General features: G+C 28.5%; 1 protein-coding gene across 3 annotated transcripts in view; it reads left to right on the top strand.

Moving 5' to 3' along the window:
- Positions 1-13,126, top strand: part of LOC126906625 (M-phase inducer phosphatase-like) — a 34,582-nt gene that overhangs the window by 6,498 nt on the left and 14,958 nt on the right. The window contains exons 1-9 of one of the 3 annotated variants that reach the window (XM_050687306.1): positions 2,855-2,952; positions 3,046-3,085; positions 3,152-3,308; positions 3,866-4,087; positions 4,149-4,280; positions 4,347-4,644; positions 5,103-5,271; positions 5,349-5,534; positions 6,135-6,714. In XM_050687306.1, coding sequence (XP_050543263.1) covers positions 3,204-3,308; positions 3,866-4,087; positions 4,149-4,280; positions 4,347-4,644; positions 5,103-5,271; positions 5,349-5,534; positions 6,135-6,408 — 1,386 coding nt within the window. In that variant the 5' untranslated portion in view covers positions 2,855-2,952; positions 3,046-3,085; positions 3,152-3,203 and the 3' untranslated portion in view covers positions 6,409-6,714. Of the gene's footprint in view, positions 1-2,854; positions 2,953-3,045; positions 3,086-3,151; positions 3,309-3,865; positions 4,088-4,148; positions 4,281-4,346; positions 4,645-5,102; positions 5,272-5,348; positions 5,535-6,134; positions 6,715-13,126 lie in introns of those variants that run through there. The other 2 variants (XM_050687304.1, XM_050687305.1) reach the window with 2 other exon arrangements.

The raw sequence follows: 13,126 nt of genomic DNA, 5'->3' as shown, positions 1-13,126 counted from the left end.
TCGTTGTTTAAATCGCGACTTGTAATTGTGTGTGAGAGGGACCGAATCTCCTGCGTAATGCGGGACAGTGCTCTCTCTACTTCTGACATGCGCGCTTCCATGCGTGTGTTCAAAGATACGTCGCGTAAGCTCTGCCTTAACGCGCCTATCTCCTCCGTTGCGTGGGATATTGAACGTACCGTATACATGTCATCAATGGTGGGCATTAACTAGTTTAAAAGTTAAAGTTAAGTTAAAAAGTTAATGTTTTTTTAACTTTTCAACTTAACTAGTTAATTATTTTTCTAATAAACTTTTTAACTCTAACTAATTAAATTTTTCGTTAAAATAACTTAGCTTTTTTCAGTTAATTAGTTGAAATAACAGTTAAGCTAAATTCAAAATTCCATAAAAAATGTATGTCATTAAACGCTGCTTACGTGATTTAATTTTAAAAAAATCCAATATTAATACTAAAAACTGTGTTTTATATTTTTTAGTTATAAAAATACACAATGATTAATAATAATAGTAATTATACAATGAAGGATAGACATAATAATACTCTACTCAGATGTATTATTATATGATGAAAATAATCATTATTGATAAGGCCGCACACCTGCTCTCAGAATTGGGGAAAATTCTAAAAATAGCTTAAATGCAATGCACTTACTTTGGTTGGTATGATGTTAGTGTGATATGGTTTTCATACAATCGTCAATCGAATACGAAAAAATATGTTCATAACAAAATTATGGCGTCAGTTGATAAATATTATGTTATGTTTTAATTATGTAGTGTTGTTTTATGTTTCTAATAATTTATACATCGTAAATCCAAATTTTTTGTTATGTCGATAAGTAAAATAAGTGGCCATACATTAATTCTTTTTTCAAATAAATGTTTGATAATAAAAGTAAAAATTTTTCTAAATAATGATTAAAAATATGTACAAGATGATTTTTAACACTAGTCACTCAATTTTTCTAAAATGGTATATTTTTTTTTTTGGCTTTTGTTAGTTACATATGTACTTCTTACTGTAACTTTTTCTAAACTAGTTTATTTTATATATATATTTAAAAAAAAAAATTTTAACTTATCTTTTAACTTAGCTAGTTAAAAAAATTGTTTAATTTATCTTTTAACTTAGCTAGTTAAATTTATAATTTGGTAACTTTTAACTGTTAATTTATCGACATTGTTCCTACTTAACTTAACTTAACTTGAGTTAAATATTTTCATTAACTTGCCCATCTTTGCATGTCATCTGTATACGCTGCGTTCACACATCCGTTGTGACGGCCGGTTGCCTGGGACCACTCGTGTAGAGACCCTGTTTCGGATTCCTCTAGCGCCAGGTTAACCGGTTGATCCGCGTGTGTCGGGGGGACGACGGTCCGGCATAGCGCGGGGGCGTCGTCTATCCGTGACTCGCGTTCCGTCTCGAGCGTCTCATAGTGAAGCGGCGGGCGTTCGGGTAAAATCGCGTTCGATGGGTCTAGCCCTTCGCTGCGTAAATTATTTTCCAACACGGCTAGCATATCGCTTTTCGTTGTGGGCCCATTTAGCTGTCTATACGCGCACTCGCGCAATAGTTCCCGACGATTCATCTGAGACAAAGTTTTACCTGACATCGTGAACGTTCTTTACCGTATTTCGCGAGAATGAACAAAAATAAATAAATAAAACGCAAGCGCTTGTTTGTTTTTTTTATTCGGAAATACGATACCGTCANTATTCGGAAATACAATACCGTCGGTCTCGAGAATACGCGTTATGTGCTCGCGTATGAACGTCAACAATGCCGGCCGTTTGTATTATTATTGTTGTTGTGGTACTGATATAGTATAGAACTAAGATAATGGTTTTGTATGGGGACGACGTTACTATAATATTTATAATTTCGAAGGTCGGAAATAATAATACAAACGGTTTTATGGGCTCGGTTGTTAATGCTATAACGAACGCGTTGATACGGAGTGTATTGTGCACTACCTGTCTGTCGCTGTCGTTGCAATGTAATGTGAATCAGCGGCGCCGTCTCGCGCGCGCGATAAGGAATGGTTGGGCAACAACTGGATAATCTACTTGTTGATGTTAAAAATAACTAGCGAAGTGGAATTCTACAATTGTTGCGCTATTGAAAATTTATCTATAACCGAGCGGGGAATTCGCTGCTGTCACCAGCGGACTGTGACTGAAATAACTCGAAGTACAGGGCGGCTAAGTAAACCTAGCTGTCTCTTATATAAAAAGTAAAATAAATTACAGACAAGTCAGCAAATGGTTTTCTTACCTTAATCAAAGTTAATCCAAATTACGACCGGTTTGTAGTCCTTGCCGGGGAGCCAGTTGACACGACTTACGTCGCAAAAATGTGGTCGACACTGGTTTGAGGGTAGAGACCCGTGGNTGACACGACTTGCGTCGCAAAAATGTGGTCGACACTGGTTTTGAGGGTAGAGACCCGTGGGCCGTTTATTAAATGAGCGACAACAGATTATGTTAACAAAAATAAAACAAACCGAAAAGATAAACACAGTAATAATAATCTTCGCATAATATCGCGGCACTTTCGCTGGCGTCGACGACGCGATGTTCGGCGTAATCCTTGGACGGCAAAATGGTTAGCAGCGTTGTAGGCGACGGTGCGCGGGTGCGGTTCGGCTGTCGACGTTGTCGCTTTCACAACGGGAGGAAGACTCTCGCACCATTTGCGGCGGGTCGTCGTCGGCCGTGCGGCATTTGCTGGACTTTGCACCGTAGCGTATAACACGCGGTGTTGGTCAGTCAAATACTCATAGTAGGGCGACGGCTGATAAAGGTGGCACGAGTCGCGGGGCATCGTGTATAACGAAGCGACGCGGGCCGTGTCAGTTTACTTTTGTCCTTGGCAAAAAAAAATCGAAATCTGTGATCTAAAATAAATATATATTGTATTTAAATTGAAAAAAAAATAATAAAAAATTAAGTATTAATTAAATTATAGTACTCAACGTTATATTAATCTATTTTAACAAATATTTATAATATTTAAGCAAATATAATTTTTATTTTTAGATTATGATAGAAATAGCGCACCTGGAATAGAGTGTAATCGGTAAAAAAATTGAAATAATTAATCAAATAGTTATTTATTTGAATAATTTTTATTTTTTTTATTTAGATTAATCAAGGGAAACTCAAAAACTATAAATGATAGCCCATTGAAATGTTTAATGTTACAAAAAATAATGAACAGTCCAATCGAAAAAGAGAATTCATCAAAATGTATGGATGTAGTGATGTCTAAAGCTTTATCCCCATCTCGTTCTAGTCCTACAGTAAGATATACAATAAACGCATGTTTTTATTTTAATTTAATCTTGGCTAATATATCAATAACAATCAAATTGTATAGTTATTTTTATTATTAATACCATAAATAAAAAAATATTTATTTAAACTAAATCATAAAATAATTTTTTAAATCCTTAAAAATATATAATTTTATGTAAACACAAAACTTAAAAAGATATTTTAAATAATATAATTATACAAATTTGTATTAGTTATATATTGTATATTATTTGTTCAATGATTATGTCAAGCAAGATTCCATACTGTTGTGAATTCTTAAACTGTGAAGTTTGTATTAATAATATATTAACATTAATTAATCCCAGCATAAATTAAATCATTAACCTTAGTTTGTTTATTTATTACATTAAATTAAATTAAATTTTTTATTCATCTCTAAACTGTTAATTATGTATTGTTAAAAAGAACGATCAATGTTAGATATCAAATTTACTATTAAATTTAATAATTTTCTAGAATTTCAATATTAATGAAAATAAATATTGTAGTTTATAAAAAAAAAGGAATTTATGGTTTTCAGTTTGCAACATACAATCGCCATGTAAGAGGACGACATCCACTTGAAGATCATGATCCTAATTCACAGGACAGTGGTTTTTTTACTGCTCATTCAGATGATTCTAGATCAGTGTCAGTTGGTGATAAAAGAACATTATCTGATATGCGATCTGAGAGCAATACATCATATACAGCTGTTTTAGATGATGCATTCTTAGACAATGCTGTATCCCCAGCAAGATTGGTAATTATTTTACTTTTTAAAAAAGTTAACAGTTTTTTTCCTAATTTTATTTTATTTCTAGTCTCAAGATTCGCTTCCACCTGGGTTCAGTACATTAATAGATGGAGATATTTTTAGCCAGACATCACCTATTATAAAACCTATTGTTAAAAGAAAAATTACAAAATATTCTTCAGATACTCCTCGCAAGACTGTAATTATTATAAAACAATTTATTATTTCAATAATCATAGATTTAATATACATGTATATATTATAGGATTTATTGTTTGGTGATATTAAAAATAATGAAGCAGTTGTGAGAAAAAGAAAGTTAACACGTGATCTAGAATCAACCCCTGAAACTAATGTATTATTAAAGAAAACTAGACCTAGTATAAGTCTTTCTATGTCATTTGATTCTCCAAGACTTGATTATATAAACAGTCCTTTAACTGCCCCTGTATCTCAGGGAAAGCGTACTTTATTTGATTATGGATTTTGTAAAAAAGAAAAACCAGTTTTTCGACGTTCATTTTCTACTAGTGAAGCTACTATTAAAGCTGCTTTTGAAAAAGGTAGAAAATAAAGAAGATTACTTTTTAAAATTATTTATTCATTTTTAATACTCATTATAAATAAATATAATTAATAAGCGATCATGTTTATTTAAATAATGCTTCAAAAGTGATTATATTTGAACTGTTTCTCTATCTAAAATTTATTGTTAGTTAAAAGGTCAAGTAATGTAAACATCACTTTTTTCAAATTAGAGTTATGATAGAATTAATAATAAACAGTTGAATAAATATTTAACAAAAAAAAAAAATCAATTAAATCATTGGCCACAAAATAATTATTCCTATCTAAAGTTAAATTGAAATTTACTACTTTATCTATTAACCGATATAATTATTATAAAACATTTTTTCCTCTAAAATTGTTTGTAATTAATAACTTTATTATTCCATTATAAATTATCTTTATGGTATTTTTATAATTTTAATAGAACATTTTGTATTGTTATGATGTTTAGAGGATACTGGAGAGAAACTAATTGGTGACTTTAGCAAATCATTTGTTTTACCTTTAATGCCATTTGGTCGCCATGCTGATCTCTGTAGTATATCCCCAGAAACATTAGCTGAGTTACTGAATGGAGCTTATGATGACTTTATTGATTCTTATCTTATAATTGATTGCAGGTATATAATATCATATATTTTTTGCCTTCAATTTCAAACTTACAACTGATTTTCATATTTTTAATTAAAAATTCTAGATACCCTTATGAATTTGAAGGTGGTCATATTAGAGGAGCTGTTAACATTTTTACTAAAGAACAACTATTAAAAAATTATACCGAAGATCAGTTAGGTAAAAGATCTCCTAAAAATGAATCCAATGGAGGTAAAAGAAACTTATTGATATTTCACTGTGAATTTTCTTCAGAAAGAGGACCAAGTTTGTAAGTATTTTATTTTAATAATTTATTTAATGGTTTAAAAAATTAATAAATAATTTAAAAAATTTCATTTTAATATAAATTATAGGATTATAATTTTCAGTAATTTCTTTAAACATCAATTGTTGTTTATACTATAATATATTTTGAGTAATTTTTTTTTTAGACAATCTAATTTATAATAATATTATTATTTTTCTTCTTATATGTCAGTAAAAGCTCCTGTAATAAATATATAAAAATTTCCAACAACTATTTAATCTGAATAACATTTGTACTTATGGAAAAATTAAAGTACATTAAATGTATTTTTCTGTTTAAAAAAAATCTTTAAAGTTTTACAAATTCTAATAACAAAAATTATAATTCATCTATATTTTTATTTTACAAATGAAAAGTTGTTAAAAAATTTTAAAATATTGTAACAGAATTATAGCAGCGTAAACCCCTTGTAAATAATTTTTAATAGGTTTAAATTAATAATTTCTTATTTCCATAATTGTATGTATTATAATTTTTTTAATTTCATCTATCATAGTTTTCATTAATATCATAAGAAACTAAGGTATACTTAGTTTTAAAAAATATTTTAACATTTTGCAGATCACGATATTTACGTAATGCTGATCGAGAGAATAATAGTATGTGCTATCCATATTTGGACTATCCAGAGATGTATTTGCTAGATGGGGGTTATTGTAAATTTTTCAGTAAATATAGGCACTTGTGTGAGCCATCTAACTACCGAGCTATGTTAGATCCAGCTCATAAAAAAGAACTTAGATTATTTAGATCCAAGTCTAAAACATGGGCTGGTGATGGTGGAACATCACGGCTAGTTAGTAAAAATACATTAAAGAGGTTGGGGTTTAATTAGCATTATGTTGTTTTGTTATATTCCTCTACTATGAAAATATAATTTTTGCTTTTTAAAATTTAAATTTTTTAACGTTTAACCAATTAATTTCTTTCTATTTTTTCTTTTACCTAATTAACTTAATATGTTGAAATATTAAAATTGGATTCCAGTGCAATTTATAAAACTTTTATGATGCTGTTATGAAAGCACTGTTACCTAAGTTGCCAAAACATAATCATATGTAACAGTTTTTATGTTTAATTGTTTGATAACATTATTTCCTTAAATAAATTAAATAGAAAATTTTATATATTTACTTGATATGTACTACTTGCCAAGTGCAATTTGAGTTTTTTTTTACAGTTATGTAATAAAAAAAACTAATATTTACATTTGTACCAAAAATCTATTCTTTTTATTTTATTTTTTTTTCAATTTTTGTCATAACTTAAAGACTTATATATTTAGAATTAATAATTTTATTTTATAGATAAAAATTTGTTTGATGTGTTCATTTTTTATTAGTTAATATGTAAATAATTTGGGTTTCTTTACTTTTTTTATATAAATATGAATGAAAAATTTTGTGTACAATTTAATTTTAAATTAAATTTTATTATTGAATTAAATATTTTTAATTTATTAATCCATACAGACATTGTTAATATCGGTATTCTATCTTTGTTATAAACAAACTGTTAAATTTTTTTATTAAAAATAACCAAAACTTTCTTTTAGTAAATCAGAATAACAATATTTCAATTATCTGTCAATAACTTTGTCATTTTAAATGTATTTCAATTTAATAAATAATATTAAAAATATTTGCTTGTTTTAGTGGACAAAAAATTTTTACAAGTAAATTTAATATATTGAAAATTCCGTTTTAGATATAGACATTTTATTTCTTAATTTTGATTAAAAAATATAACAAAAAAAGTTATTTGTTTAAAATTCATACTGCGACCTCTGTTTTTACATAAAATATAGTTTTATAATAATATTATAGTAATATTTAAAAATAAAAATGATTATATTTTATTTCTGTAAGCCTTAGCTTATGAGAAAGGGTTCATACATATTTTTTGAATTTTTATTGATCTATTATTATTTAATGAAACAAATTAAAGTTTGTGTATAAGTATTAAAATATTGATTTAATTATGAGCTTGTATTTCCTGTAATACAAATGGATAAGAACTTCATCAATGTTTGTTGAAATCTAATCATTGTATTTTATACTTATTAATTTATTGGTAAAACAGTTTTTTTGTACAACACCTCAATTTTCATCAAAAAAATTTATCATGACTGGTTATCTATTAATGGGGTAACATTGCTCAAGTCTCACCATCATATGTGATCGGATTAATGTTACACAAATTCGTTGGTATGGTATTTATATTAAAAAAAGATACTAAAAACAAATTGTTTCATACTACAACAAATTGAAATGAGAAATATTGTATTTAATGTTTTTGCATATTTAGGTTCTTTTTTACAGTTAAATTTGTCTACCTTATTTGCTTTTGTTATCATAATTAAATCCATTAATCAAACCCTAGTTCTAATCCAACTAACATACATTTAATAATATCTCATACCGGTATGTATGAACATTTTCGTTTAATATTCTTATTTAACCCCTTTCTGTATGTATTAATTATTTTTCTCAAAATAAATATATATCTAGAATTGTGGTCATAGTGAAATTGAAAATTTTTTGATCCAAAAAAACTCTAAAGTGTAATGTGTACTAAAACTATTTATGTGTCATATTTGGATCTTATCCATTAAAGTATGCATTGCTATAATGTGCCATAAATGGGACATATGCAGTTATGAAATAATACTCACATTATTATAATATACTATATTTATTACTTCGTATATCACATTTCTTGTTGGTAAACAGTCTTTGATTTCTAAATTTATTTAGTTTCTTATATTTATAAAAAAAAAACTATTAATTAACAGTTAAAATCTCTTAGTAGCCCAAGTATTAACAAAAAATCAAATGTAAAATAAACATTTTACACAGTGTGAAACAGTAGGAACACAATTCTCCTTGTTTATACATAATGGTATTGTGCATTTTTGACAGGTTATCATAGTCTTAAATTTGCAATCTAGATACTTGCATCTTGTTCGAATATCTGTATGGATAGGATAGTGGTCATATCCATCAAGTCTTATTTCTTGTGCAGGTATTTGTCTACAAGGGCCTCGCCTCCGTTTCTCCTCATTATAAAGGCACTCAGTTTTGTTTTCCTCCATAGTTGGCCTTCCTCTTCTCCTTGGTGATACTTTTTGTTCTGCGCATAAAACTTGATACTAAGAATTTGAAGTCTACTAGTGTTAAATAGAAGTTATCGGTATGAACTCGTCGATATAGCAACCATGAATTCACCACACACAAATCCAAAACATGGAAAAATATTTTGATATATTTTTTGGACTTGATACTTATTCTGTAGTAACCCAGCATTGAATCGAGGAAATGGACTTCCCCCATATAAGAGTTATATGTATCAATTGCCTAAGGGCATGGTACCCTATTATATCTTTTTTCACTTTAAAAAAAACTTTTTTTTTCCCAATTGGCTGGCTTCCAACATAAGAGGACACCATGTTTACTAAATTATTATCGTATCACGAAACTGCTGATATTGTTACATTATTAATTGTTGTAAGTTTCTCACAGAAAGAGCCTCTGCCTTTTTTTAAAATCTTTTTCACTTGGCATATTTAATCCAGTTAAGCGATTTAATCTAGCAGTTCCTATGGGAAGAATGCCTTCTTTCTCCAAATAAATTAGTAAGTCTATACTTGTAAACCAGTTGTCGAAAAAGATCTTGTAGTTGCAATTTTTTGGTATTGATGCATCCATTTTTACAACCATATTGCTGCTTACTGACAATGAAGGCAAGTTATCGGGCATAATGTTAGTTTGGGCCCCAGCAAAAATTTCAAAATCTGTTCGAATCTATTAAGAGGCATCAGATTAAATATTGAAGGAATACTTAATTCACCCCAATAATGTCTTCTAGGTAAATGTACGATAGACATTTTAAGACATATCAATAAACTGTTCCATTTTCTTTATACTGATATTGGTTGGTTTATTTGGACGTACTTGACTGGCATATATATTAGATTGTTCAACAATAAATGAAATAAGCGACTTAGGAAATCATTTAGTAAAAAACTCATATGGTGATACCATATTTTTAATGTTAGTAAGTAAATTTATATCTCCTAAAAAAAAACCCAACTTTTGTCATAATAGATTACGTCGGTTCGAATTGGTGCGTTCAGAAGTACAAATTTTTTGGCGACATTGGACAAGAGAATATCTTCCTCAACTATAAAAAAGAACAAGGTGGTTGACTCTAAGTTGTGATATGAAATAGGTGACCTGGCTATAATGAAGGATGACAATTTACCGCCATTTAAATGGAAATTGATGATGGTAGTGGAGGTATTTCCTGGTCAAGATGGTGTTGTTCGGGTGGTGTCTGTAAAGACACAAAATGGAACTATGTTGAAAAAACCTGTTATAAAGTTATGCCTACTACCAAACGCCAAGGATAAAGACCAACTAGATAGTGAACAAGACAATCCAGATCGTGGTTGAAAGCATGAGCTTTCAAAGGGGGGGTAAATGCTTAGCTTAACATAAATTAGGTGTCACGCTCTAGCCGCAAATTTAGCACCTACTCGCAGTTCTACCTACATGACTGAACTGCACTTCTCCCTTCCTTTCCATGCTCATGTAACATTAGGTTAAGAAAAACTTTTTTTGAGATAAAAAATTTTTGTGTTAACTTGGAGTTGAGTGTGTCTGTTACATTATTTTTGTAAAGTTTTGTTTTAAGAATATATATTTTAAATTTAAGTTTCCTATCTTCATTTTGTGTAATTATTCTAACATGGTAAATTTTCTGTGATAGTTAATTGTTCAATTTAGTGTTTGTGTAGTATTGTGTTCTAAGTTTTGTTACAGTGCTTATCGCAGTTGAGCAGTGCGCATTTTTCTTTTACTGTTCTGTCAGTTTTTAATTTGATTTGTGATATTGTTTAATAATTATTGAAATATTTTGTAAGCATAAAAAAGGTAGTATAAGATAGCTTTATATTACATAGTAATGATCAGGGTTCGGGACTTATAGCACTTAAAATCATTAAAAAAAGCACTAAAAACATAAAAAAAGTATTCAAATAATCATTTATAAATATAAAAATTAAGCAAAAAAATTCCCAAAAATTTCTTAATTTTCTTTTAAATAATAAAGTACTAAATATTTGTAGCTGTGCTGAATATACTTTTTAGCTTCGATGCGAAGCTGAGAAGGTATTGGTTTTACTATGATGTTTTTTTTTTTTTTTTTTNCTTTTTCTGCCCACAGGAGGGGATTTAAAATGAAAACTTTTTCACAAAAAATTAACGTTTTCAACTTAACTTTTGAAAATGTTCCAGAAGGTCTGACACTTTTNCAGCTCTCACCGAACGGATTTCTTTCAACGATACGTCAAAAGATCACAAATCGTATCTAGTCGAAGACATTACCCTTCAAAATTGAAAAAATTTCCCTCGTTCCCCGTAAATGGGGGAAACCTCCAAAAAAATTACAAATTTAAAAATCGCTAATTTTCGAAATTTTTTCAATTTTTTTTACTAAAAACTGCCGTAACTTTTTTCAAAAACGAACATATCAATATTATTTTTTTTATATAGATGCATGATATTATTACCTTTCATTTTGTATATTTTTTTTGTAAATCTGACACTTAACCTGCCCACAGGAGGGGATTTAAAATGACAACTTTTTCACAAAAAATTTACTTTTTCAACATAACTTTTGAAAATGTTCCGGAAGGTCTGACACTTTTATATGTATCTTGAATTAAAGCTAATGTAATTTACTTTAATTTGAAAAAAAAAAATTTGACCTCTGGACTTGTCTTCATGGTGAAAACGGCTACCGAATGCTATTTTTGTGTGAAAATTTTCGATTTTATAATTTACATTTTTTACTTTAAAGTGCTATAACTTTTTAAAAAATGTATGGATCAATACAATTTTTTCATGAGAAGTAGTATTTATATACATCTTTCATTGGATATACTTTTTTTTTAAATCAGACTATTTCCCTATATATGGGGGGGCTTCAAATATAAAAAATGCATATAGAAAGTAGAACTTTTTCAACTTAACTTTTGAAAGTGTTCCGGAAGGTCTGACACTTTTATATATATCTTAAATTAAAGCTAATGTAATATACTTTAATTTGAAAAAAAAAAATTTGACCTCTGGACTTGTCTTCACGGCGAAAATGGCTACCGAATGCTATTTTCGTGTGAAAATTCTCGATTTTATTATTTATATTATATTTAACTTTATAATGCTATAACTTATTGAAAAGTTTATGGCTCCACACAATTTTTTTATAAGAAATAATATTTTTTAATAAACCCTTTTTCATTCGACATACTTTATCTTAATCGAGATATTAATAAGGAACCAGCAGATCAAGTAGCTTTTGGAATAAAACACCATTTTTTTTAAAATTAAACACTATCTAAAGATTTGCATCGAAGCGTTTATTTTTGATAGTGATTTTAATCACTGTCAGATATCATTATACTTGATCCAACTATACCACGTCACCACTGTGCCGCGACCCCCCTGTGCTGGGTTTTTTATTATTACTAATTACATATAAAATAATAATTAAAAGAAAATTAATTCAGGAGAAACTAACATTCATTTTCTTAGAAATGATTTATATAGCAACAGGTTACCAAAAAATTTGTAATATTATAGTCTACTAGTAGCACATACAAATAGAGTAAAAAATTTATTAAATTACAAAGTAAAATGATTTAATTTGGTAGTTGAAACCTATCAAATCAAACTTCATTCGTTAATAAATATTTTGAAAACATTAGAAATTGATGATTTTAATTGTCTTTATGGAAAACATGTAATAACTAACTGTTTAATTGATAGATTAGAATTTTTTTTTTCAATTTTTGAGGGTAATATCTTCAACTAGATATGAATTGTAGTCATTTGACGTATCGTTGAAAAAAGTAGGTCAAGTTAGAGCAGAGAAAATAAATGATAGTCACAAAAATATATCTTCTCAGCTTTGCATCGAAGCTAAAACTTAAAATATAGTAAAATAATTTTAATACGAATAAGAAATTTCTTCTTGAAAGGGGCGACTAAAGTGATGGGATCCTTGATCTTTATTGAAGTTATTGAATCTAAATGAGATAAAAATCAAACGAGTTAAAAATTTATACCAACTTAAAAAGAATTAAGAAAGAATGCAAAAAATTCATTGCCATACGCGGGTGGAACCTCGTACCCTAAGCGTGTAAAACTGAAGATTTACCAATTCGGCAACCGTATGTTACTATGATCGGTCGAAAAAATTGGCTATTTAAGATAGTTCAAATTACAAAGTTATTTTTCTCGACTTAAAAGAAGTAAACAAATTTAAATAAGTTTAACTTTCTATGCTATATAAATTTTTCATTTATATAATATTTATGAAAATCTGTACTCCCATTGTCAGGTATTTTAAAATAAAATAAAATACAAAACCTAGAATTTTAACACAAAAATAGCAAATTTTTGAATACGGTTGTTCAAAAGTTAAAGTGTGTACCGGTCAAGTTCCCCACATAGCTCGAATCGCATTACCCCTCTCCATGTAATGACGAC

Source organism: Daktulosphaira vitifoliae, unplaced genomic scaffold (genome assembly GCF_025091365.1).
Source record: "Daktulosphaira vitifoliae isolate Bord-2020 unplaced genomic scaffold, ASM2509136v1 Scaffold_5, whole genome shotgun sequence".
Classification (NCBI taxonomy): domain Eukaryota; kingdom Metazoa; phylum Arthropoda; class Insecta; order Hemiptera; family Phylloxeridae; genus Daktulosphaira; species Daktulosphaira vitifoliae.
The sequence above is the reverse complement of the archived record's forward strand: the minus strand, read 5'-3'. Positions and strand labels throughout refer to the sequence as shown.